General features: G+C 43.3%; 1 protein-coding gene across 2 annotated transcripts; it reads left to right on the top strand.

Annotated features, from left to right (window-relative positions):
• Positions 1-24,482, top strand: rab3gap2 (RAB3 GTPase activating protein subunit 2 (non-catalytic)). Of its 2 annotated transcripts, none has more exons than XM_069662304.1 (35): positions 1-380; positions 3,736-3,824; positions 4,038-4,155; positions 4,242-4,323; positions 5,337-5,384; positions 5,476-5,551; positions 5,722-5,823; positions 7,115-7,214; positions 7,710-7,808; positions 8,571-8,719; positions 8,818-8,897; positions 10,660-10,752; positions 10,881-11,020; positions 11,141-11,336; positions 11,476-11,619; positions 11,756-11,838; positions 11,936-12,000; positions 12,106-12,196; positions 13,025-13,146; positions 14,372-14,582; positions 14,883-14,980; positions 16,215-16,323; positions 16,433-16,593; positions 16,688-16,862; positions 16,998-17,174; positions 17,396-17,502; positions 18,059-18,125; positions 19,288-19,358; positions 19,453-19,488; positions 19,586-19,714; positions 21,522-21,737; positions 22,833-22,922; positions 23,014-23,238; positions 23,336-23,500; positions 23,799-24,482. In XM_069662304.1, exons 1-35 carry the CDS (start codon positions 272-274, stop codon positions 23,949-23,951), a joined length of 4,176 nt encoding a protein of 1,391 aa, XP_069518405.1. In that variant the 5' UTR covers positions 1-271; the 3' UTR covers positions 23,952-24,482. The 2 variants fall into 2 exon arrangements, with proteins under 2 accessions (XP_069518405.1, XP_069518406.1); XM_069662305.1 differs by having other exon boundaries at positions 19,586-19,660.
• Positions 24,483-25,333: the final 851 nt, after the last annotated feature.

Consider the following 25,333-nt stretch of genomic DNA (forward strand, 5'->3'; position numbering starts at 1 on the left):
GCCTCATCAGGAGCAGAACTGGGGTGTGAACCGCAAATGTTGGGCAAAATAAGAATACTAGATCCGTATTAACATTTCTTTAGGTGACAGTTGAAGACAAATAAGACATTTCGTCTTCGTTAACAGGCTGTCATAAGGTTAAAGCGTTAACACGGATCTGCAAACGGACTCAAACTGCTGAGCTACGTTGATCCTCACAACTGGACTGTTAGCAAAGCAGGCTAACTGGCTGATTCCCTGCATACCTGGGTCCTGAAGGGACGGGAGAGAGATGTCCTGCAGCTTATTGGAGTTTTGTCGGCTCCAAGAGCTAAAAACGGTCAGGGACTATTTGTTCCAGAGTCAGAAAAGTGATCCGGCGGAGGAGAAGAATCAAACAGGTAACGAGCCAAGGCGACAGCAGTCCTGGTAGCTACCGTTAGAACTAGCTAGTCCTAGCACTTCGTCAAACATAGTAATTGCTAACTAAACTAAGGACAACACAATCAGCTAAATAACGCTATTGCAGGTACGCTAAAGATTGCAAGCAGAGTCTAAAAGTAATTTAATTAAATACATGTTTCCTTCCCTGACACTGTGGCAAGGCTCTGAACATTTAGTTTCCAACATATGTAGAACACTATTAATGTAAACACAGTCATTGGTATCTTACTGTAGAAATATGGAATTTAACACCCCAAATCCCCATTTAGTTTTAATAAAGACTAGCCTTTTAAAAATAAATAATAATGATATTTATCAATGTTAGAAAAACTGCCATGGTGGCAGGTGGCATGAATTTTTCCAGCTACAGCCAACATTTACCCCTTTTAATTACCCAATACTTCAAGACTTAGTTGTAAGACTGCTGGGAAAGTTCTGTTTGTGCAGTTTATTTTTAATACAGGCTAAAGCTTGGGAACATATACTATGTTCTTGAGTGATGTATATTCAGCACATCTTAGTACAGTGGTTCTCAACTGGTCCACTTTTTTAAACAAATGAAAAATGGTGCAGTGTGGACCTGAGATTGAACAAAACATCACGGTATAATAGTCGAGCAAAATGACCAGCAGGTAGCAGTGCATTAGAGGAAAATATTTCCTCTACAATTTATTCAATTAGCAGCCTTTTTTCAACACAAATAAACCAAAAAAGTAATACATGTAACTACATTAGTGCTCATCAGGTTTCGAGAATGTAAATGTAAATGTAGCTGGGATTACCTAATCAGTGGATACATGGAGCGTCAATAAATAAACTGCTACTGCACGCTCGTCATAGGAAACCCATGTTCTTCAAAATAAAAGCGCAGGATTGACCTTTGCCACAACTTTCTTCCCGACCCACCAGTTAAGAACCTAATACATTGCAAGATGTTTTTGTGTTTAATGTGCCCTTTTTAGGGACAGCAAACAAATTCATATATGTTGAGGTTGGCCGACATGAGCTGACACAAATATTTCATGTTTTCTTGATATCATGAACCCTTTTTTCACAGATCATATAATGCAAAAAACTTGGGATGATTTAGAAAGGGTGTCATCATGTAGATTGTTCATCAGAGTGCACTCAGACTCCATATCTTAAAATACTTTCAGCACAGTCTGCATCATATGTAGCAGAGCATCACAGCTAAGTACTAAGTACAAAGAGTAGAATCCAGACCTGCTCTTTTTCTGTCTTTGTCAGTGATGAGATACCTTGTGTTGAATTATTTTTTTTTAATATCTGCATTGGTATTGGTCTCAAAAGCCACTACCAGTTGGGCTTTACCCATATAAATTTAACAGAAAAGGCATTACACATTAATTACATTGATAAAAACAGTTACTTATGGTCGGGCTGTTGTAATAAAGACAAACATTTTGCTTGCAAGGCTTCGTAACGCTCATGGATAGAGCTTCATTTGTGCTCTGCAAAACCAGCAGGACGCTAAAAGGGGAGGATGGGAAATCTGTCTGCCCTTTGTGCTATGACTCATCCCACATGAGGCACCTGAACACATCACTGCAGGATGCTCAAGCAAAGAGAACACACACACACGCACATTCTCACACACAGTTAAAGGGCACTCAGTTGCCTTACATCTTAATTTCACATTGATTCGTTCAGACGGGAATGTGTCATCACCTCTGTTCGCAGCATCGTGACATTGACCCCCACATAGATACACGCACACGCACATGCACACACTGCACCAAGACATAATGCGTCTTAAATGTCCATGGCAACGGGATCTCATGCGGGATTTGCCACTGCAACTGTCTCCTACTTCCACCCACTCCCTGTCCAGCTCTTGTCCTCTCTTTTTATGGTTTGTCTGAGTTCAGTTATTATTTAAACACTCCTGCACTTACATAGAGAGTGTCTCCTTTCTGCAACCCACGTCTTTGCACAATTTCAGGGCAGGGAAGGGGACAATGACAATTTACTGAGATGAACAGCAGGCTGCTAATTCATTTAGCTTAGATGTAGTGCAATCTTTGGTCTCAGAAGGGTGCAAGTGCTGACAATGAAATGACATTTCCAATTTCATTGGTGTTTTCAGTATAGTCTGTTTATGTTGCAGAGCTTTACAGAGATATATTTAAGATATATTATTCTTTAGGTTTTTTTCATATGGTCTATTGTAGAGGTAGCATCAATAATTTTACAGGGATGTACAACCCCAGAAAAAAAATGAAGAGACTACTCCAAATGTTCCTTAAATCAGCATCTCTCTCTCCATGTCACGGCCAGCCCAATCCAGATCTGAACCCCGTTTAAACCTCCTGAATGTGATCAAGAGGAAGATGGATGGTCACAAGCCATCGACCAAAGCCGAGCTGCTCCAGGAGCGGCCTAACGTCACCCAGCAGCTCTGTGACAGACGTGTGGAGAGCATGCAGAGATGCATGAAAGCTGTGATTAAAAACCAGGTTATTCCACCAGATATAGATCTGTGAACTCTACTGCAGTTTAAACTGTTTTCTGTTGTTTAAACATGAACTTATTTTCTTTGCATTATTCAACGTCTGAAAAACATCTTTTTTGCATGTTGTTGTCATTTTCTGCAAATGAAAGACTTACATGAGGAAGTAAGGAGAAATGTTGTTTCCAACAAAACAAAAATTAATTTTACACAAACCTTTAAATGGAAGAACCAGAGGAAGTTGTATGGTCTCTTATTTTTTTCCGGGGTTGTATAAAAGATAAATAAGTAACTTTGGTCTCTTATTGAAATGCATGTTAACTGCTGTCTTTGCTTTGTGTTGGCTACCAGAAACGCAAACAACCTGTCAGCAGGGGCCTGATCACGTAAAAAATGACTCAGCCTAGAATTAACCCGAAGATTCTCTTCACTTATTGATGTCTAGACCAGGTCAAAACCTAGTATGTGGCTGACCGCATCAGGTCAAGGTGTGCTTTTGTGGGCAATGTGTTACAAGGACTGTCCTTATGAGGTCGATGACAACGTGTTTGAAAGCAGGTGCACGCTGCGGACGAGCAGTGGCAGAGCAGCCCCGCCTACTCCCTGAACAAAGTATCCAGAGCCGTATAGACAGAGAGTCGCGTCAGTGGAGGTCCAATATGCTCCATGATCCACCATTGCAGTGTCGTAACTCTCTCTCTCTACGGCTGTGAAAGTACCATCACTCACTCATTCAGTTAGTTACTCAGTTACAAATCAATAGTGAAGGGAGATCAATAACTTATGTAAGTATGATGTCACAAATTTAAACCAATTTGTTTTGCTTGCACCATTTTGAACAGAAAATGAGCTGTCCTGGGACACCTCGGACTGGGAGTCATCATGGGATGGTGGTGAAAACAAAGAGGAGGAAGCCACTTCTGCTAAAACGGTGCGTCCTTTTGCATGTCATACTTACATTTCATTTTATCACATTGTAATTTTCCCCTCCGGTATTTAGAAACAGAAGTCTGTGTCATTACAAAGCTGCCTGCTAACAACCCCCCCTTCTTAACCTATATTCTGTCCTAAAAGCATGTCCAGCATCAGGTAAGCGAGCAGATTAAAAGCCCCCCCCATCTCTGACTTTCCCTTTGCTCTTCAGGTGGAGGAGGACACCACCGGGCAGAGCGGACCCTGGCTGCAGGACTGTGTAGTGTCCCTGTCGCCCTGCTCCGACCTGCTCGTGGTGGCCCGGGAACAAAAGGCCGTTTTCCTCTCAGGTCAGATATTCAAGCACATGCATGCGTTCATCCCCGTGTACACAGAGGAGTTATTTATGTTTGTTGATGTTTGTTCATTCTTACAGCCAAGTGGCGTTCAGACGACAGCGGCAGAGAGGAGATGACTCTGGCGGTGTCCTGGACTGGAACCCTCAGCACTGACGAAGGGTAAGAGTCAGGTTAGATTAACGGGAAAACACATCAACAGATTTGATTTAATGATCGGCTAATGCCAATTATTTTTCTTTATTGATCAATATCAATACCTATTACGATATATAATTTTATAAGGCAGCCAGTACGAGGAGTATCTGATGATGAGGGAAGCTTAAAGAAACCACAGAGGTCTTTGGTCAACTTTAGACTTCAGCTTGTTAACATTGTCCGTCATGACTTTATTCTATTTTTAAAGATATAATCTCCAAGATTTTTATTCGAATACATTTCTAAAGAAAAGATGGATGACTACAGATACAACTTCAAAAATAAGTGAAAATCCAAAGAAGAAGAAACAAACTCGACGCTCAGATGAAGCAAACAGTCTGAAAAGGAAAGCGACCGTCAGCCAGGAAAATCAAGAGTTACAACCGGAGCCAACCGTGGACGTCACACATGCAGCACTGTCTGGATATCTGGGCAGTGTGCTCCCGTAATTACCGTTTATAGCCACAGGTGTCGCCAAAGAGAACGAAACTGAGATCTTCGAAATTAGCACTTTAAAGTAAAGATGACTACACCTGGTAAAAACACTAAATTAAGCAGTTTTACATTAATGTAATTAAATCAGTGTCTCTTCAACGCTCTTCAGTAGAAACAACCTATCCAAGGGTGTTGTAGTTTATTTCTATGTGCTCAGCTTGGTTGGTTCGTTAGGATTCCTTCAGTGGTTACTATTCACAAGGTTTTTCCCAGGAGCCGAATTATCAGCAGAGGTATCCTGCTCTTCAAAAACAACAGACCAGGTGCTTAAAGCTTAGCTTAGATAGTCCTCTGCAGACACAGGGAGTCAAGAGGTGCTGCGGGCCGAGCTCCTAACTCTGAAGAACACATTGAATTATTTGGATGGTACCTTTTCAGGGGATGGAAAGGATCTGTTGTAGGGTCACTTTGAAAAGATTATAACCTGAGATAATGCACAAGATCGGACAGACATGACCTCCTACTTTGTTTTCTCACTACAGAGAGTGTGTGAGCAGCTCCATCTGTATACCACTGGCAAGCCAGAAGAGGTAAGAATAACTGATGTTGGGTATGGAGGAGATGTTTGTTTACATGTAATAATATCTTCTATTTACAATGTATCTTTGTGTGTGTCTGTAGGAGCTCCACAGGGCGGCCTGACTGGACATGTGTGGTTGTTGGTTTCACATCTGGATATGTCCGCTTCTACACAGAGGTACCTCATCAGTTTAAAGTACAATGTTAACTTCTTTTTGTTCACTGCGATGCTTTTGTACCCTGCGCCACAACTTTATCAGATAATGAGCAGAAAATGAAACCGTCCAATATGATGAACACATGTTCAGGACTGACAGATTACATGTGTAATCGATTGTTTCCCGTCAGAACGGGGTTCTGCTCCTGGCCCAGCTGCTGCACGAGGACCCTGTGCTGAGGCTCAAGTGTCGCACATATGAGATCCCTCGACATCCTGGAGTAACTGAGCAGGTAATACACACTTAAAACCACTGAGAACAATGTGAATATTATCTTCATGTTTGAAGGAATAGTTTGACATTTTAAGAAGATTAATTCCACTGTCGTATCTGCACTGTAAATGCAGAAGCTAAGGCCAGCAGCTTTTTACCTCTGCAGGGTCTCTGACACACACACACACACACACACACACACACACACACGCACACACACACACAGAAGTTATCTCTGGTATGAAGTCCTTCTTGTAAACGATTGCGTTGCCACCTCTCCTGTTGAATGTTGGCCTACTTATGCTCATCCATTCTTTCGTATACTTTAAATATACAAACATTTTCCCATCCTGGCCACAGTTTTTCTGTGCCAAAGACAGGGTTTTTTTTTAACTGCCATTTGCCCGTCGGCCGGAGGCATTCATCTGCAGGGGGATAATTGTGCTTTAGTGAGCTAAGAGGGGCTTTATAGGTCAGTTTCGTTACCTTTGGACAGAGGCAGACTAGGCGTTTTCTGGGGCCTTTCTCAAACCGCTCCCTACACCCTCTCGCTACACACTTGCACACCGTTTGCAAGCTCGCGTGGAGGCCATCCAAAACCTCTGAGTGTGGAGTTGGGCTGTTAAACCCTCGAGTCTGCACCAATGCTGACTTACTGACCAGATGCAACGCTGTTATGTTCGTCATGAGATGAGAGATGTAAATTAAAGTTCCGTGTTATTACCCGTACAAACGAGAACTGCTTTACTTTAGATAAACATAAAATAATATACCGATGTTAACGTCTTAAAGTTGAGGTTATATTCAAGATCTAATAAACCGTTTTCATCTCTAGAAACGATACAAGTTAAAAGTTTAAAGTGCTTTCTATTGTCGTAAAAATTTATTTTACTCAACATGTAGAGTGATTTCAATGACTCTGCCTCACTGGTATTTACGTAGCTTTTGTTATTTACATGACATGAAACCATGGTTACACACATTTCCTGTCTCCACCGTAGTGAGGGGAGTTCGTCTCAAAGCTCAGCGCTGTATTTAATCCCTTCACCTAAACGAAGGGTGCTCCGTTCAGCTGTGAGTGTGACGTCAAACAGAGTTCAGTATGCGGCGGAGTGTAAGCGGGGAGGGCCCGGTTTGAGAAAGGCCCTTGTCTTTATCCAAAGCTAAGCTAACTGTCTACTGGTTGTCAATAAAGTGAATAAGCATTTTCCCAAAAAGGTTTCTGTTACTGTATGATTCAAAATTCACTCGTGAGCTTCTCCTGACCTTTCTCCTTCACACGTCTTACGTTGGATTTCATCCTATCACAGCATGAAGAGCTCAGCATCCTCTACCCTGCCGCTCTCGTCACCATCGATGGCTTCAGCCTCTTTCAGTCTCTGCGTGCCTGCAGGAACCAAGTTGCGAGAGGTACTGCTGCTTGAGTGCATGAATCCAGCTGGGAGTATTTACAGTGTGTGCATGTGCATCACTTTTATTTGATGAGTCATGGGGTACTAGAGGTGAATGTTATATTATTTTGCAGTGTGTTGACTAGACATATGTTCTTCACTTGCTTGCTGGGTGGATAGAGGTTGCTTTAAGGCACACAGGTACTTATACGAGACATACACACAACTACAACAGCACCACTCACTGCCACACACACATACACAAACCTGACACAGTGTCTAAAGGGTTAGAAGCAGCTGTTTCTCCCTGGGCATCTATCTACTGTAGTAATGCTGTGTGCATATTTGTGTATGTGAATGTGCTTTGTAGCCTGAAGCAGCCCTTGTTAAAGTTCTCCAGTTTCAAGTGTTTCCTTAATGCAAGGTGTGCTTATTAGCTAAAGACAATAGACGAGGAAATCGTTCGTGAAAGGTTTTGTAGTCATATGACACACCCCTTTTGCTTTCTGTCCAGCCACAGCAGCGGGTAGTGATGTGATCCAGCCCCCTCCTTTGGCCTATAAGAAGTGGGGTCTGCAGGACATGGACGCCATTGTGGACCACAGTAGTGTGGGTAAGGCACTAATCTCACCCTTTGATTTACTGCTTTGTCATGGGGTTAAAGTGATACCCTTGGTTCCTCATGACTCCAGCATGTCTGTGTCCTGCAGCTCATTCACACACGATAATGAAGTCTGTATTTTACCTGGACTTACTGACATTATCCCGCAGACATGACGTCCAGGCTCAGCGTAACACGGCCTAATGTTACCGTTAATGGGCTGCCACAAAATAACTGTTTAGCCTGTTAAATGATGGAGAAACATTCCTCACCACATGCTGCCATCGTCCATCTAATCATTGAAGAGTTCACTCCTCTGATGGATTCGAGCTGACTCTTGTCAGCTCAGTGAATCTGTCTCCATGCTGTGAAGGAAGATGAGGCTCCAGAATATGCATCCAAAATGACGGTGAAAATTTAAACACTTTAATGTATAATTGCCAGTGCAGCCTCAACAAGTCTTTACTGGGAAAGCTGCAAAAAAAGGCCCAGAGAAAACAAAAGACTCCAAATCACTTAGATGTAATGTCATGATTCCCAGGGGAGTAAGATCACAGACGACCTCAGCCGGTATTACAAAATTCTCGAGGTCCCCAGGTAGTACTGGTCCCATGCCAAGAAGGCTGTACTGACAAAATTGTCACAAAATTTGGTCAACACATTTTACTTTATGCATTTCATTTAGAACAGATAATTTAGTTTAAAATCAAATCAAATGAATAAATAGCTTGAACTGTTTGTCCCTGCTCTTTCTCCGTCTCTCCTGCTGTTCAGGCATCATGACGCTGTGTGTGTTTGACCAGATGAAGAATGCATCTATCCTGGGGGGGTTTAATGCATCAGTCAAGGGAAGCCCCCCTGCCATGAGCCAGTATGTCACAGTGGGAGGTGGGCCGTACACAGGCTTCTTCTATGCTGTGGAGGTGAGTGTGAAAGAACAATAACAACTCCTGCACAGGCAACAATCCTGTTCTGCTGTGTTGAATTCAGCTGTTTGTTTGGTCTCTGTGTTTGTCTTTAGGGAAGCTCCCAGCCTCTGCTCTCTCACGTGGCTCTGGCTGTGGCCAGTAAACTCACCTCAGCCCTCTTCAGTGCTGCCAGGTGAGTGTGTGTGTGTACAGGGAAAAAGCTCCCATGTGTTTTATAAGCAAGATTATATGAATAAACTATTTGTCTGGCATCTAAACCACTGAAAGGTACATAAAGTTTTTTAATTTCTTCAGTTGATTGCTTCAGCCAGCAGCCACGAAACAGGCTGCAATAAGTGCAACGCGATCTTTCACGGCAAATCTGCCTGATAACAGTAAATCCACTAAAAGTGCTTGTTATTGCCGCTGACAGGCTCTAATTGTTGTCTGACAACATTCATCAGAAAGTCTCCCTACAGAGACAGACCTGTTTGTTAAAGAGTGAGATGTGAGGGGTTTTGTTAACCTGAAACAGCTGTTTCAGCGCTGTTTTTTAAGTGTTGTACACACAATAACACAAAAAAGTAACCAATCCAGGCAACGGTACACCAGAAAAAATATAGTTTTTTCAGTAATTTTTTCTTGTAACTTTGAAGATAGTAAATAAGTTAACAGCTGACTTAACTAAAAAGGTTGTGATCTGCAGCGATGCTTTCTGTTTTAATAGTTATCTAAGCCTGTCAGTGGGAAAAACAAGCACTTCTAGTGGATGCACCTTGATTCGGCCTAATGGATGATGCTGCAGCCAAAGCAATCTACTAGAGAAATTCCAAAACCATTTAGACCCCCAAGAATAAGGCCCAGGTTTAAAAACTCCTGATTTCCCCTTTAAAGACCCCCTCCAGTGAGAATCCAGTGTTTAACCTTGTAAACATCTCCATGTGGTGTTCTTCATGAGCTACAAGACATATCAGGGACAACATCAGCATCATCTCCATGGCTGGGCCTGTCTGCTTTTAAACTGCAGTGTACCAAGGACAGGCTGAACAACAAGTGTTCAGATTGGCAGGTTTGAGATGTCACAAACCTAAGGAGCCAATCCCGTTAAGGGACGGGGTGACGCTATGCATATCATTATGTGTAACCTATGGCAACCACTTCAGCGCTGCATGAGCCAGCTGTAACCGTCATTGTAATTTTTACAAACTCACTACTGACTAAGAACGTTAACGTTACTACATTTCAAACTAGCAACACATTACTAGCTGACTGAAAACGTAGTCTCGTTGTAACAAGTTAGACAGCGATACATAAAATACCATTCTGATACGTCCACTTGTTTGCGACCCTGTCCAACTTGCTCCTCTTCTTCTTCTGAATCGCTTTCTGGTTCCAACATGTGTGGCTGAATTACCTATATTACCACTTACCATTGTGTAGCGTACACAAACTGACGTAGCAAAATCAAAACAATAATCTTAAAAAAAAGAAAGAAAACAAATCAAGGTAAAGTGAATGAATTATAAGACTTGAGGAGCTGAATGAAACTTACAACCACATCTCAGTTTGAGAAGTGAAACGTTTAAAAGACAGGCTGGTCGAGTGTTTCCTTGTGCCTGTGTATGCTATTCAATTCCTTTCAGGGACACTTGATGACAGGTCGCTGCAGTATTGACAGCACAAAGCAGTCCAATCAATGATCTAAATAATAGCCTGTTCTCTGCTCAGTGCCAGCTTCATCCATACAGGGCGGTAGACTGATTCCTCAAGTCTCCTTTCAGTCTGTTTTTGGTGTATTTGAAGTGTCTGTTCAGTCGCCTCCTCCTCTGATCATTATCTTTTCGTACAGTCTACTTTATCTTCTCTTTACACGGATACAACAATTAATCTGTCACTTGCTCACTTTCTCTGTGTCTTTGTTTCATCATCATCACTCGCTCTTGTTTTCCTCTCAGTGGATGGTTGGGTTGGAACAAGAATAAGAATGAAGAGGAGGCGGTTCAGAAACAGAAGCCCAAGGTGGAGCCTGCAACCCCCTTGGCCATCAGGTAAGTCCTGATTATTATGTCCACATAAATGCTACAATCAGGCCGGATTTCAATCCTGTTGATATTAGAAATGTGAAGCTTGTTGTCCTCACGGTGTCTCTTACACCTGACCTCTCTGTCCTATCCAGATTTGGTCTCCCAGACTCTCGGCGCCATGGTGAGAGCATCTGTCTGTCCCCCTGCAACACGCTTGCTGGAGTGACAGATGACTTCGGTCGAGTCTCACTGCTGGACTTGGCAAGGGGCATTTCCATTCGCATGTGGAAAGGTGAGGAAAAGAGGAGGGAAGGAAGTGAACAATAAGGAGATTTTCTTTCTGTATTCAACTCTATAGGTGCCTAATGCGTCCCTGTAATGTAAATATAACTGTTCATTGATTTACCTGCAGGTTACAGAGATGCTCAGCTGGCTTGGCTGCAGGTTCCAGAGGAAAGAGGTGATCGAGAGTTCTCCCCTTCTGCCTCCCTCCCCAGACGCCATGCTCTCTTCCTGGTCATCTATGCCCCCCGCAGGGGAATCCTGGAGGTGTGGGCGATGCAGCAGGGGCCTCGAGTCGGAGCCTTCACTGTGGGCAAACACTGCAGGTAGAAACGATGCTCTCTCAAAATAAAAGTTGTAACTTTCTCTTACATGTGTTAGCTTCAAAAGCATCACAAGCAAAGCAGCACCATGATATTTAAAAGTGAGCAATAGTGCACAATATCATCTATATTTGTGTTGCAGGTTGCTGTATGCTGGTTACCGTCTGATGGGGGTCAACAGTGTGACCAGTCAGGGCTGGCAGCTCCACACCCAGCAGGTGTGTCTGCTGGATCCCATCACAGGAGCACTGAGGACAGTGAACATCCCTTTTCACCTGGCCCTCAGGTAAAGAAAACAACACAACCATAAGTTAACCCCACAGACTTTACACATCGTTTTCTTGTCGTGCAGGTTTTTTCAAAGGGATAGTCCAGCACCTCTAAGGCTCACCAAACCTCATTCTGATTTGTCTCCATTTCAGTGACAAGAAGAGCGAGAGAGCCAAAGATATGCACCTGTTGAAGAGACTCACTACTTTACTGAGGAGCAGAGAGGTGGAGCCTGGTAAGAGATACCAGAGTGAGAGCTGCATGGACATGTAGATATGGGTTAATAACACGAGAGAGGTTTGAATCTATTTTATTTCATCTTTTCTTTTCAGATATTTTGGAGAGTGAAGCCAAAAACGTGCTGCTGGATATCAAACACCCTGCCATCAAGAAGCAGGTATAACAAAGGACACAGAACAAACACACACACTAACTGAGAGGCAGATTTTACCTCAGCAGTTAAATTAAAATGTCTAACTGCTCTCTTTCCTCTGCCTTTTAGGCTTTAGAGTCTCTGCTGTCAAACAAGAACGCTCCCGTCTCATGTCTCATTAACGTCACGTCTGCCTTAAATGACACTCTGAAGCAGCAAGGTAAACCATCTGTTTATTATTCGATGTTAATTCTGTGTTTTTTACTCAGCTTTTATATGTGTCCTTGTGTCTCAATGATTTTTTGGTTTAAAGCGTTTTTGCAGTCCAATTGAGACAGATTTTTTCCTCTCCTATGCGTTGTTTTTTTGGAATTGTTCCATAGATTGCATCAGAAGTTATAGCTGTAATACAGCTCTACTGGATGAATCTCTGTGGGCAAATATGCATCATAAAAGTACGTCCAGTCGAAGTGCTTATTTTGGCCACTGACATAAGATTGTGGTTGTAACAGTCTCTCTAAAGAACCAGTAATTATTCTTCGACTGCTGCCTTGATCGATTAGTTTGTTTGTGTGATTATGTGACTTCGGTGTTTAAGACGGTAAGTTTCTATTCAACACAGTATTTGTGTAAAACACACCAACACAAACTATCGAGCGTGCAGTAGACCAGCAACTCCCTTGTTTTACAAATTCTAATTACTGATTCTGTCAATAAAGTCTGGCGGCTTTGTATATGGTGGATATGTAACAGCAGTTTCCTTTGTTATTCATTTGTCAGACATTCAGATTGGCAATCGGCTTGTTAGTTGCAAAAACAAGCAGTTGAACCAACATTTATGCACCAAAAGATGCCACTATAGAGCCCAGGTTCAAATGTAGTAGAATTTTCCTGCATTCTAACAGGAAAAGTAAATCAAGACTAATGCCGTGGTCGGCTGAATGCCTTAAATGTAAACGACTACAAATGTTAAATGCCATTAACAGTTACACACCATAATGTCAGTTTTTTTGTCCCTTTCTCACTGGCTTTCATTTTGGAATCACAGACCAGGAGGAAGTGGACACGGCATTACTCCAGCTCTGCTCTTCACAGCTTAAACTGCTTCAGCTCTACACGGACATCCAGCACCTGCACTCTGCTGCAGACACAGAGAACTGCTCTAAAGATGTGAGGACACACACGCACATACACACACAGAGTCTGTTTCTCAATTCGTGGGCTGCATCCTTCAAAGGACGCAGTCCACAGAGGATGAGTCATTCGCAGCCTGCGCAAACGCTAAGGACTTCCTGTTTGCGTCACCAGCTGTTCCCGACCTTACCCTTGCATCACCAAACACCGTTCCTGTCGCCAAGCAACAGGTAGCTAGCAGGCTATCATAACTTATGTTGTGTAACTTAACCTATTATTTTAAAGATAATTTGTTTGTAGGCCCCTTTCGTATTTTAGCTGTTTGATTGAGTTGAATACTTAAAACGTTGACATTTAAAGAGAGTCTTGAGAGTCCGCCATCTCGTCTGAGTTGGTGCACAATGAATCTCAGGATACGATGGGCCGCGAAAGATAAACCTGGGGAAAGGAGGACGCATTTGTCGGCTGCATCTGAAGGAGCCTTCGAAGCACCGCTGTGATGCAATCGGCCTTCAAATACATCCTCCGAAGGATGCAGCCCCTGAATTGGGACACAGCTCCACACACACACACACAAGCCCCTTTTTATACATGCACTGCATTCCTGAAAATTTCCAGACATTGTCCGGGTGGGCTGCGTGTGTGACTTTATGTGGACTTTTTCCTGCCAGCCTCCTAGTATAGAAGTCGAGGAGAGCCGATGTGTGAACGCTGCAGGTAATACTCAGGAACATTCACCATGAGCAAGTGGGCGGTGTGATGATGTTTGTGTCATGTGACCAGTGTGAGAAGAGCGGCACATAACAGGATAATTAAAAACATGCAAGGTTGAAGAAGGATCATTTACATCTCTGCAAACCGGAGAGATGAAGAGATTCAGAAGCTTCAGGCCGACGCTGAAATTGTTGCCCAGTTGAGGAGACTTCCGCAGCTTACTTTTTACATCATGCCCTGCCTCATGAGACCCCGTCCGACAGGGAAAATCTCCCTCTGTTAGGGACCTGTGTGAAAGGGCATCTCTGGAAAATTTCTGGGGCAGACTGTCTGGAAATTCTCTGGAAATTGTCAGGACTGCATGTGTGCAAAAAAGGGCTTCATACTATATATACAGAAAACTTGTAAATGTTTGTCAAACTTATTACAACAAAATATCATACACTAAGTTAAGTGTAAAGCTTTCAGAAATCTCGTTGTTGCCTTATCGTCATTATCTGTCCTCATTTCTCTACAATAAACACTCGCATGTTCTCCCCCACCCCAGGACTCCCTCGATGGCATAGAGGATGAATTGTCCCGTGTTGGTCCCACCTTACAACGCTACACCCAGCTCACCTCCAGACCCAGTGTTTCCTTTGCTCAGGACTCACCCGACTCCCCCCTACCTGCCCAAGCCTTTCTGTCCCAGATAGAGTGCACCGAGGACGGGGAGCTGAAGGTGATCCGCGGGTCTGAAACTGAATGGAACCAGCTAGGTATGTCAGCATATGTGTGCAGATTACATGCTTGGATCTGTACCCAGTTACACCTAATTGATACCATTACCCATTCAATTTAAAAATGATGAAATATGTGTTATTTTCAGTATAATGCTCAAGTTAATTTATTTTATCCCTAAGTGAGATGATGGCAGTGCCTGCCAAAGCTACAGCTTTGGTTCTTGGTTCTTGAGACTAAAAAGAAATGCAATGAAACTTTACTCTAACATCAGACACGGAGGGAGCCAACGACACAAATCCAGACTGACACATTTTTGCCGTTTGTGTCCTTTACAGGGAACTTTATGTTCTGGGGTTGTCTGTGTGGAAAAGGCCCGCTCCATAAAGTCTGTGACACACTGCAGCAGGCCGGCATCAGTCCACAGCAGCTACTGGTAAGATGGAAGAAAGGACTGATTGACGGAAGGGGTGAAAAATTAAGATCAGTTTTGTTTTTCAGAGCAGGTGAAAGTGTGGTCAAAATTATTCAGTGGGAATTTTTAAAAAAGGAAAAGGAAATAAAAGAGGTGACAAATGGAGATGAATACGTTGACAAATACAAGAAAGATATGAAGATTATAATAACAAAAAAGTGTTTCCTTGGGATTTGCATCCATTCAAAGGAAAAGGAATGGCATCAATTGATTTTGTATTTTATTTTGAAAGGACGGATATTTCCAAACAGCATGAGTGAGTTTTTAGCTAATGCTAATTTTCCACTCTTGTCTTGTCTGTTGGTATTTTACATGTACATTATTATGAAATATACAGCTTCATGTATTATTAAACAACAATACACTACAGATATTATTTACGATACATTGTTCACTCATCTGCTTTGCTGCTATAACACTGTAAGTTTCCCCGTTGTGGGACGAATAAAGGATTATCTTATCTTATTGCAATACAAGAAAATACTAGGGCTGTCAAAATCATGCGTTCATTTCGATTAAGTAATTACAGAAAATATAATCACACTTTTTATACCCCCTGAACTCATACGTCACTGATCATACAACCGGTATACGTCCCTACTGTAAATGCATTGATTCAGCAGCGGTCCTTTCCTTTTGAAATAAACCTAAATCTGTCGCTGCTTTAAGGTTGTAAAAGGTGCCGATTATGACGCTGCATTATTAATAACATCCCTCCCTTTTGTGACTTAAAACTGACTGCTGGTGAAGACAGAAAGAAAAAAGGGGGGCGGGGCTAGCAGCTGTGTGCAGAGGTGCAGGTGTTGGGGGACTGAAGGGAAGCAAAGTGATCAGGTTAAAGTGTGAATTAAGACTTAATAAGGTGAAGAAAGGAGTACAATTGAACTGTGGAAACAAGAGAGAGAACCATCTAGAAAGAAGGTAATCCAGACTGAGTACGTTTACATGTGATGTCCTTCTCGCAAAAAAACTTTAATATATGCGATTAATTGCGGTTAATTAATTACAATACTATAGAATACACATGCCACTATACACCAATACACCTTAGTTCTTTATAGTTAGCTGTGTACAGTTAGCTGTGTCTTTATTGTTCAGTGGAAGCCGGAGCATTATTTTGTTGTAGTGTCATCATCATAAATTAATTTGTTGCCTTTGAATATAATTTTTCACTTCCTGTTTCTCTTCCTTTCAGTCACTGTTGCTGAGTGTTTGGCTGCAGAGAGAGAAGGAGGTGCTACAGAAACCAGAAGAAACAGTCAGAAACCTGCACAGACTCCTCATCACCCTCAGTAGCATGAAAGGTCTGTGTTCTTGCCCAGTGTGTGCCGACTTCTTTGTATACGCGTCTGTCAACTGTAGACAAAATGTGAGAAGGATTTAAAGAGTTACCGTCGCTTCTTCTGCCTCCAGGTGCTGTTGAGGAGTCATGGGACCCTCAGTCTATCTCCCCCTGGTGGCAGCAGGTTCGCTGTACATGCATCCAGTCTCACAATGCCGCCGCTGCTCTGCTGGCTGCCTTCGTCGCTCACCGTGCAGCTAAGGCTAGCATCACTAGCCTGGCTGACAGCAAGGTAGAGAAGTCTCATGCATGCAAAACATGTACTTTAAAGTTAAATTTCTACTGCTAGATAACTTTTCTGTGTCTGTTTAATCTTTTTGTTACAGCTGCAGTCAGAGTGGGAGGCAGTGTCCTTAGAGCTGGAGCAGTGGGTGGTGTGTGTTCGTCAGCTTGAGGATGTTTTGGTGCTGCAGACTCTGTTGCTGTTGCCTCCTCCTCAGGGAGCAGCAGGGGGCGCTGCAGTACAGTGTTCATTAAAAACACTGCTCGAGGGAGGCACAGGTGGGAAGAATGTCCTCAGGAATACACAGAGACTTGGCTTGTCATCTTGTCTGTCTTTGTCTCCTCTCATATTCTGGTTTGGGCAACAGAAGAGAGACTCTCTTTCTAACTTTGTGTTCATATGTTTCATTAAAGGTGGCATCGCAGACAGTGTCTCTAAGTGGGTGTTCAGGCACAACTTGGCCCCTGAACGGCTGAAGGAAATTCTTTCGAAGAGAGACGACAAAGAGGCAGATGACAAACCCGAGCAGAAAGCAGGAGAAGAAGTGAAGGAGGAGGAGAAGAGCCAAGAGGACATGGACAGGACGGCAGGTCGGTACTGAGACACATTAAATGACTGCTTCACTAGAACTCATCTAAATGTTGATCTTCATACACTTGGATATTAATTAGACATCCGCTTAAACTGTGGTTTATTCTTTTTCATACACTATGCAGATTCGAACACCATTACTAGAGCGTTATAATGACTGAAACAGACTATTTTAGTTAAGCTCGCTTCCACGTCAAACCCTGTCCACTGTTTCTTGCAGAGCTTTTGGTGGCCGTGTGCCAGCGGTTCCCACACTCCCTCTCACCTGACCTGCTCTCCGCCCACTGCTGCTGGGAGTATGTGGTGCAGTGGAACAAAGACCCTGAGGTGCACACTCACACATACATGCACATATTATACAGAACTGATACAGTCCGGTTGTTCAATATATGCACGCAGTCTGCCGTCGCAGAGATGATGGGTGGGAGGAGGAGGAGGGGAAGACACGACGAGCTTGGTTACCGCTCAGATGCTCCGAAGGCATCGGGGAGGGAGTATGTAAGATTGGGTTAGAGAGGGATTAGGTGAAGGCACCGTGACATGAGAGAAAAAGAAATACACACTTCAGATTGATGCCCTGTCCTTCCTAGTCCGAGTGTTTGGCCAGACTGCTGGTTGTATGCTGGTTTCTTTTGTGTGTACTTTGAATATTCTTAAAAGAAATGAGCCATTTAGTGTTTTTTAAGTATTTTAATGCTGTCACTTTTTATTGCAGTGAGATTTGTTGAGGTTTTCTTCCTCTAAGCTGTTTAACGTCACTACTTCATGCAACAAGTCTCACCAAATGAGAAGCGCAGGTTTTCATAGATCAAAGGAACATGGATGACAAAGAACCAGTCACCTTTGTTCTTAAGTTTGAACTCACATCTGCTTCTCTTTCTAGGAGGGCCAGCACTTGTGTTTGGCTGTGGAACATTTGAAGCTGGTCTCCAGTCCACATATCCAACTGGGTGAGGGCACATTGTGCGGCAGCCTTCGCTCCTGAAAAAAAGCCAAACTAAATATCGTACTGTTGCACTATTGAAAAGCTGATCGATGGCAAGCCACAGCCATAACAAATGTGTTCCCATTTTTCTTGTTTCACAAGACAAGGTCCTTCTCTGTTTGGAAACATTTCCACCTTCAGCTGAATAAAAAGGAAAAGCCAGCCAATTTAGACCATTCAAAAAAAAGTTACAGTACATACCCAGAGGTGTAGACAGTACTGAAATATTCTACTCAAGTAAAAGTAATAAGTAGCTCACTTAAAAAGTGCCAAGGTTACCTGACGCATGCATCCTGTGCACTGAACTTAAAAGGAAGAGAGGAAATGACTGCACAGTTGGATAATGTAAAGGTTTATGTAGTTAAAGTAAACAGGTGTCCCAACTAAAGCCATGAATGGCTCCATAAAGCAGGGTTATGAAAGCGTATGATGTAATCTGTAGCCCTCAGCTCTTATATTAAAGTGAAACTTTGTTATTTTCAAACCCGGGCTCTATGTTTACATGTGTTGGTGTCAAAATGACGAGACGGACCTTTTGTCAGAGTACGGTCCTTTGTTTAATTCAGAAAGTTATACAGCTCATTCATTTTACCGTGCAGAACACTGGAGTGGCTGATGGTCTACCTGCCTCGAAACTTCTGCACCGCTGTTTGGTGGCGATGCACGACACTTTGATCTGATTTGCCAATTTTTGATGCGATGCGATGCATTTGATCGGCGTCTGGTCCAAATCAGTTTTTCTTTGTAGCTAGAATATCTGTAGATAAATATTTACTCACTAACGGATAGATGAACAGATGAAGCGACTTCTTTAATTTAAACATACTTAAGTAAAAGTAGAATTACTGACTTTGACTCATAGAAGAACAAGTAAACGAAAAGACTACTCTATTACAGTAACGTGAGTACTTGTAATGTGTTACTGACACCTCTGTACGTACCACCCTACCTCACAGCAGGGGACATTCTCACACTGTGGCAGCCCAAGCTTGCACATATTGTTATATAATAATACGTCTTTCCTTCTTTGTTATGTCCTCTGACTGGAAGACTTGTATCAACATTATTGATGTACATTTAGTAAATCATCTCTTCTAAATGTGACTGTGTCTCTGAATCTTCCGCAGGTATTTCTACAATGATGTGGAGTACTTTCATTGTGAAGCGTTTCTCAGCAGCAGCCTACCTCATGGAGAAGGTGAGTCCTGCAAAGACAGGAAACAACTATGGCTGTGGTTTTGAGACGTTGTGTAGTCTGTGAGCTGTAAAACATTTACACTTCTTTGTACCAGGTGGGGAAAGCACCTAAAGATCGCCTGTGTCGACGGGTACGTCTCAGCACAAACTCCACTTTCATTTATGATTTAAAAATATTATTTTAGAGGTAAAGCTCTTTGTGTTAAGGAGGTGCGTTTATGTGTGCAGGATGTTGGGATGGGAGACAAAGCCGTGACGTCCTTCCTGGGCTGCTGTGTGCAGCTGCTGCAGATCCTGATGGAGGTGACTGGAGTATTGGTTAAAAATCAGGGCCCTTTGTCTTTTATAGATTATTATGTAAGTAAAGAGATCCCAGAAAAAAAGCATGGAGAAACCTACCGCTACTAACCACACCTTGACATGCATTTGATTTACTAAGTTGCTTACTTAAAGATCCCCTCCAGACATTTTTAAAGCCCTCTGCTGATGATTTGATGGTTTCTCCACAAAATATTCTCATCCTCTCTTATCGCTAATTTAAAAGACAGGACATGAATCGCAGAACACGGGTAGCTTATCTATATCTGCCTCCATCAGTAAGTTTTCTTTTGTGTAATTCTGTGTAACACAGATATCGTGATGGATCTGAACTAATACGTTATAAAACCAACAAAACAAAAAGAAAGGATTTTACTCTTTAACAATGAGGTCTGTCTCTGTAGGGATCCTTTCTGTAATGCTGTCAGACACTAAGAATAACAGTCTGAGTCTGTCAGTGGTTAAACAAGAACTTTTAGAGGACGTACTTTTCCACAGGGATCAAGTTGCAGCTGTTACAGCCTGTTTTTGTCAGCTGAAGCAATCTTCTGGTGCAATTCCAAAACTCTTTGTACCTATTAATCACTAACACCCAGAAATATGTTCAAACAAGACCCAGGTTGGGGTGCTGTTTAGTTCAGTCAGTAGAGCAGGCGCCCCATGCACAGAGGCTACAGTCCTCATTGCACTGATCGCAGGTTCGACTCCCGATCTGCCGATCATTTGGTGCATGTCAGCCCCCACTCTCTACTCCCAACATTTCCTTTCTTCAGCATCTTCAGCTGTCCTATAAATAAAAGCCAAAAGACCAAAAAAATAATCTAAAAAAAAAACAAAAACAAGACCCAGGTTAAAAGTGGAGTGAGTGGGGGATCACACTTCCCAGGTATCCAGTAGAGGTGTTTCTGTCATGAACAGAATGATCCGTTCTGTTCCCTGCATTGGTTCGTTCCTGCCGTTCACTCTGCTCTGCTCGCAGCTTCCCAATCTCTTCCTTCTTCCGTTTAGAAAACCTGACTGATTCATGTTAGCACGCTCCGATAACCTGACCATGTCATTGGTGGTTAGGAGCTACGTAACGTATCATTTGACCGAATGTGTCTCTCTCTCACTCACTCACTCGTCCACTGAACGAGAATGGTCCTCTTGAACAATACGACCCGATTTTGAACGAAAGTGGGGAGGAAGTATTTCAGGCGTGCTTACAAAGCAAATTTGTTTCTTCTTCTTTGGATTTTCACTTCTTGTTGAAGTTGTATCTGTAGTCATCCATCTTTTCTTTGTTTGTTCAGCCATAGTAGATTACTGTTTACTCGCAACACTTGCAGAGAGCGGAAAAGCAGCCGCTTAGCTCCGCCTACCCTCTCTGGCAGACCAACCACTGCTGGCTGATGGAAAACGCGTCACTAACTGGGCGCACCAGACACTCAGTCTGTAATAATACTATATACTGCAAATGCAAAGGCTTTCATCAGTGGGCCATAGGCTCAGTCACCATTGTGTTACCTCATTCGGTGATAGATAGAGACTTAACAGACATTTATTTATATGAAAATCTTCGAGATTATCACTTTAAGCTTATTTTAGTTGGTTTATGGTGAAAACAGAGAAACTTTCCCCCTTCAGCAAATACATGTGATTCGGCCTTCTGCTCATACATCATTCTCCAGGTGAAGCCCGAGCAGCCAACTGAAGTAACAAAAAACAAAACGTGTTTACTGGAGGGCAACTTTAATATTTATGCATGAGCATCTGCACTTGATTTTGTAAGGTGTAAACTCAAATTTGAGCAGTGATCATGAACTCACAGTCGCCTCATCAACTCCTCTGTCCATTTTCCCTGCAGGCGGACTCTGCAGTGGAGGAGGTGTCTGCTCCGGAGCTGTCTGTGGAGGAGGCGTGGTGTGGGGCCGAGGGCCCCGCCTCCATAGCTGAGCTTGCCCTGGAGCAGAGAGGGGTCCACTACCCCCTGGTGCAACATCACTGCCTGTTAGCCTCCCTGCTACATGCTGCTATGACCTTCAGTTTAAAGGTCAAACCACTCAGCCTGTTTGACAGCAAGGTGAGGAGACAGACAGACACTGGGTGAAGCATGTCTCCAAGAAAGTTAAAGCTGCATGAGGCAATGTAAAAAATGCACAATGCATAACCTGAACCAGACGCTCTTGTTCAAACAGAGTCGCAGTGGTTGGTTAGTGACATGCAGTCTATCCCTGATTGGTGGTTTGATTTAGACTGGGTGTTTTGTGCCTTCACACATTAATGGAACATTTCAAACACATATTTTATTGACAGGCAGTGGTCGAAAATCGGCTTCTTCAGCCAAATATTAATATACTAATGCGGCCCACTGCTGCTTTAATGGAATTGAATTAAGAAGGCCCCTCCTGGTTGGTGCTTAAGGTTAGAAAGACACATTTGCAACCAATATTAAAGATTCACACAGACAGAGCACACTCAGAGCGGTGTTTATAGTAACATTAATGATGGCTGTATTCCATTTAGCTGCTTCAATTACATGGTCCTTGTTGTGTGCATGCTGACTGCCTGTCATGGCTTTCTCAGACACCTGCATAGAACAGAATCATTGTTAGTTATTATTATTATTGTTATTAACACCTGTGCTTTTCCTCCTGTTGGATGAAAACACCGAACGTAAGTTATGTTCAGTTCTGATGTATAAACAAGATGTGAGAGGTTTGTTTTGGGAGTGTAATATAGCTGCTCATTTTTGATTGAGTGTGAAAAGCCTTGAAGAAGAAACTGTTCACGAGTCTGATTGTCCGGGTTTTTAGTGACCTGTAGCGCCTGCCTGAGGACAGAGGGTCAAACAGGTGGTGTCTTAAGGTGACGTTTAAACAAGAATGGAGACACTGTTTCCTAGTTTCTGGATATTTTAATGTCCTTTTATATTATGTTGATTCATAATGTAATGTTATAACTTTTTCCATTTGCAGACATAGTATATATGATATACAGTATATATATATTTATGATTAAGCCTTTAAAAATCTTCACTTTTTCTTTATTCCTACCCGTTTTTATTACCACTTTGATAATAAAACAACATTCTTTTTGAGCTTTTATTATAAACAAAAACTTTGGGTTTGTATTTATGTCTGTGCGTGTGTGTGTGTCTCTGTGTTTGTTGTCTCAGGGTAAGAATGCTTTCTTCAGAGATCTGACGACCATCCAGCTGATGCCCAGTGGAGACATGGACCCGGGCCTGGTCTCACTACGACAAGAGGTGACATATAATTATTGTAAAATGGAAAAGAAGCTCTTAAAACAAATAAGTTTGTTATCGCAAAACTCACCACTCTACTACTCTGTCTCAGTTCCTCCTGCGGGTGCTGACCGGCTGGGTGCAGGCTATAGACGATCCTTCCAGCTCGGCCCCTGGCACCGGGTCCCCTTCTCTGCCTTCAAGTGGCCCCAAGGCTGACTGGTGGCCCTCGCTGTGTCTGGAGCTCGGCTCCCTTCTGCAGGTCAACCCGGACATCCTGAGACGGCACCTCGTCTGCGAGCTCTACAACCAGGGCCTGGACCTCCGCGCTGAAGAGGTACGGCAATGTGTGGTGCTCTTTGTGGCACACAGAAGCTAAAATTGGGATTGCACAATTAAAGTTAAACCTTTATACTGTATTACCTTATTCCCAGATGATGTTGGAGGTGGAAGATAAGGACGTGCTGGGCTCCCAGCTGCTGGTGCTGACCGGTCAGAGGCTCAGCTACTCGCTGCTGCACAGCCAGAGTCAGACACAGGCTGCCATGGAGCTGCTGGCCCGCCTGCCTCCCACCCTCTGCACATGGCTCAAGGCGATGGTGAGTCACAAAAACACTGACATCTCAGTCACGAGAGGCTAGATTCTCTTTTGCAGAATTGTATTTATAGAGTGAGCTGCAGCTGATAAAGAATGCAAGAGCTAATGGAGTAATGAAAGGATCTCAGAGCAGCTAAAAGTGTTGAGATCTTTAGTTGTAAAATTCAAACCGACTGCAGCCTGAAGCCATTTTCAGAGACTTAATATATGCACCACCTTATTAGCAGAACAGTTCAGCCGTGTAAGGCCCAGCTGACTTTTTTATGGATGTAATGCACTCTTCATTATGTGTGCTGCAGGACCCCAGTGAGCTGCGGTGCCCCCTGGTCCCACTGCCTCAGACCAGCAGGCTGGTCGGCCGTCTGATTGAGATCCTGCCAGAGAACCACGCCCAGTACAGCCTCGCCCTGCACCTCCTGGAGGCTGTGGAGGCCCTCACCACTGAGGACTGAGCCTGAGAGCCTCTGATAGATGGCTTACTCGCCCTCGTTCATCATTTTCACGGAGATTTTGTTATTCAGCTCGATAATATGATGCATTTGTCCTCGCAACAGAATCGTAGATGGCAGTGATGTAAAGAGTGGATATGATAGGCTTTTAACTTTTTTTAATCCATCATATTTTTTCTGTAACATGCATGTAACATAAATATTATTGATACTTATGAGTATTGTGGGAGAGTATATGTTCATGAGGTGGTAATTATGGAATGAGTCATTGTTTTTCTGCGTCGTCACCCTCATCCTCACTCTAACTTTAAATCTCAGATATCAGTGTGTCCTAACTTTGTGCCATATTAGAGTTCTGTTTCTCCTCCTGCTTTCCCGCTCATGCCATGAGATGTAACATAAAGAAAAATGGACCTTATTTTTTATTTATAAATGCAGACAGTACTTTATAAGCTGTGCCTGTACACCTCCTGTTCTGTGATCCAGCTGCTCCTGCTGGGCCTACCCGCTGCAGAATAAAGAGGTTTCTCAAAAGCTTACCGTTGTTTGTGTTGAGATTAAGACTGCAGAATTTTTTGGGGCCATTTTGCTTTTTATTTACAGCACAGCTGAAGATAGACAGGAAATGTTGGGAGCAGAGAGTAGAGGATGACATGCAGCAAAGGAGTCGAGTCAGGGACTGTAGCTGCTATACACCGATCAGCCATAACATTATGACCACCTGCCTAATCTTGTGTAGGTCCCCCTTTTGCCCCCCAAACAGCCCTGACCCATGGAGGCATGGACTCCACTAGACCTCTGAAGGTGTGCTGAGGTATCTGGCACCAAGACATCGGCAGCAGATCCTTTAAGTTCTGTAAGTTGCGAGGTGGGGCCTCCATGGATCAGACTTGTTTGTCCAGCACATCCCACAGACGCTCCATTGGATTGAGATCTGGTGAATTTGGAGGCAAAAAGAAAATTGTCCAAAGCTTCACACTGCATCCTGGTGCCATGTGTTCCCCAGGTAAGCGACGCACACGCACCCGACCATCCCCTTGATGTAAAAGAAAACATGATTCATCTGACCAGGCCGCCTTCTTCCATCGCTCCGTGGTCCAGTTCTGATGCTCAGGTGCCCATTGTAGGCGCTTTCAGCGGTGAACAGGAGTCAGCATGGGCACCCTGACCGGTCTGCAGCTACGCAGCCCCATACACAACAAACTGTGATTCTCTGTGTGTTCTGACACCTTTCTATCAGAACCAGCATAAACATTTTAAGCAGTTTGAGCTGCTGTAGGTCTTCTGTTGGATCGGACCACACAAGCCAGCTGCTCCCCACGTGAATGACTGAGCCTTGGCCGCCAGTTCACCAGCTTATCTTGCTTCGACCACTTTTGGTAGGT

The sequence above is a fragment of the Semicossyphus pulcher genome, unplaced genomic scaffold, assembly GCF_022749685.1.
Source record: "Semicossyphus pulcher isolate SPU_LCO1_2020_fin unplaced genomic scaffold, fSemPul1.0.p SCAF_14, whole genome shotgun sequence".
NCBI classification, from domain to species: domain Eukaryota; kingdom Metazoa; phylum Chordata; class Actinopteri; order Labriformes; family Labridae; genus Semicossyphus; species Semicossyphus pulcher.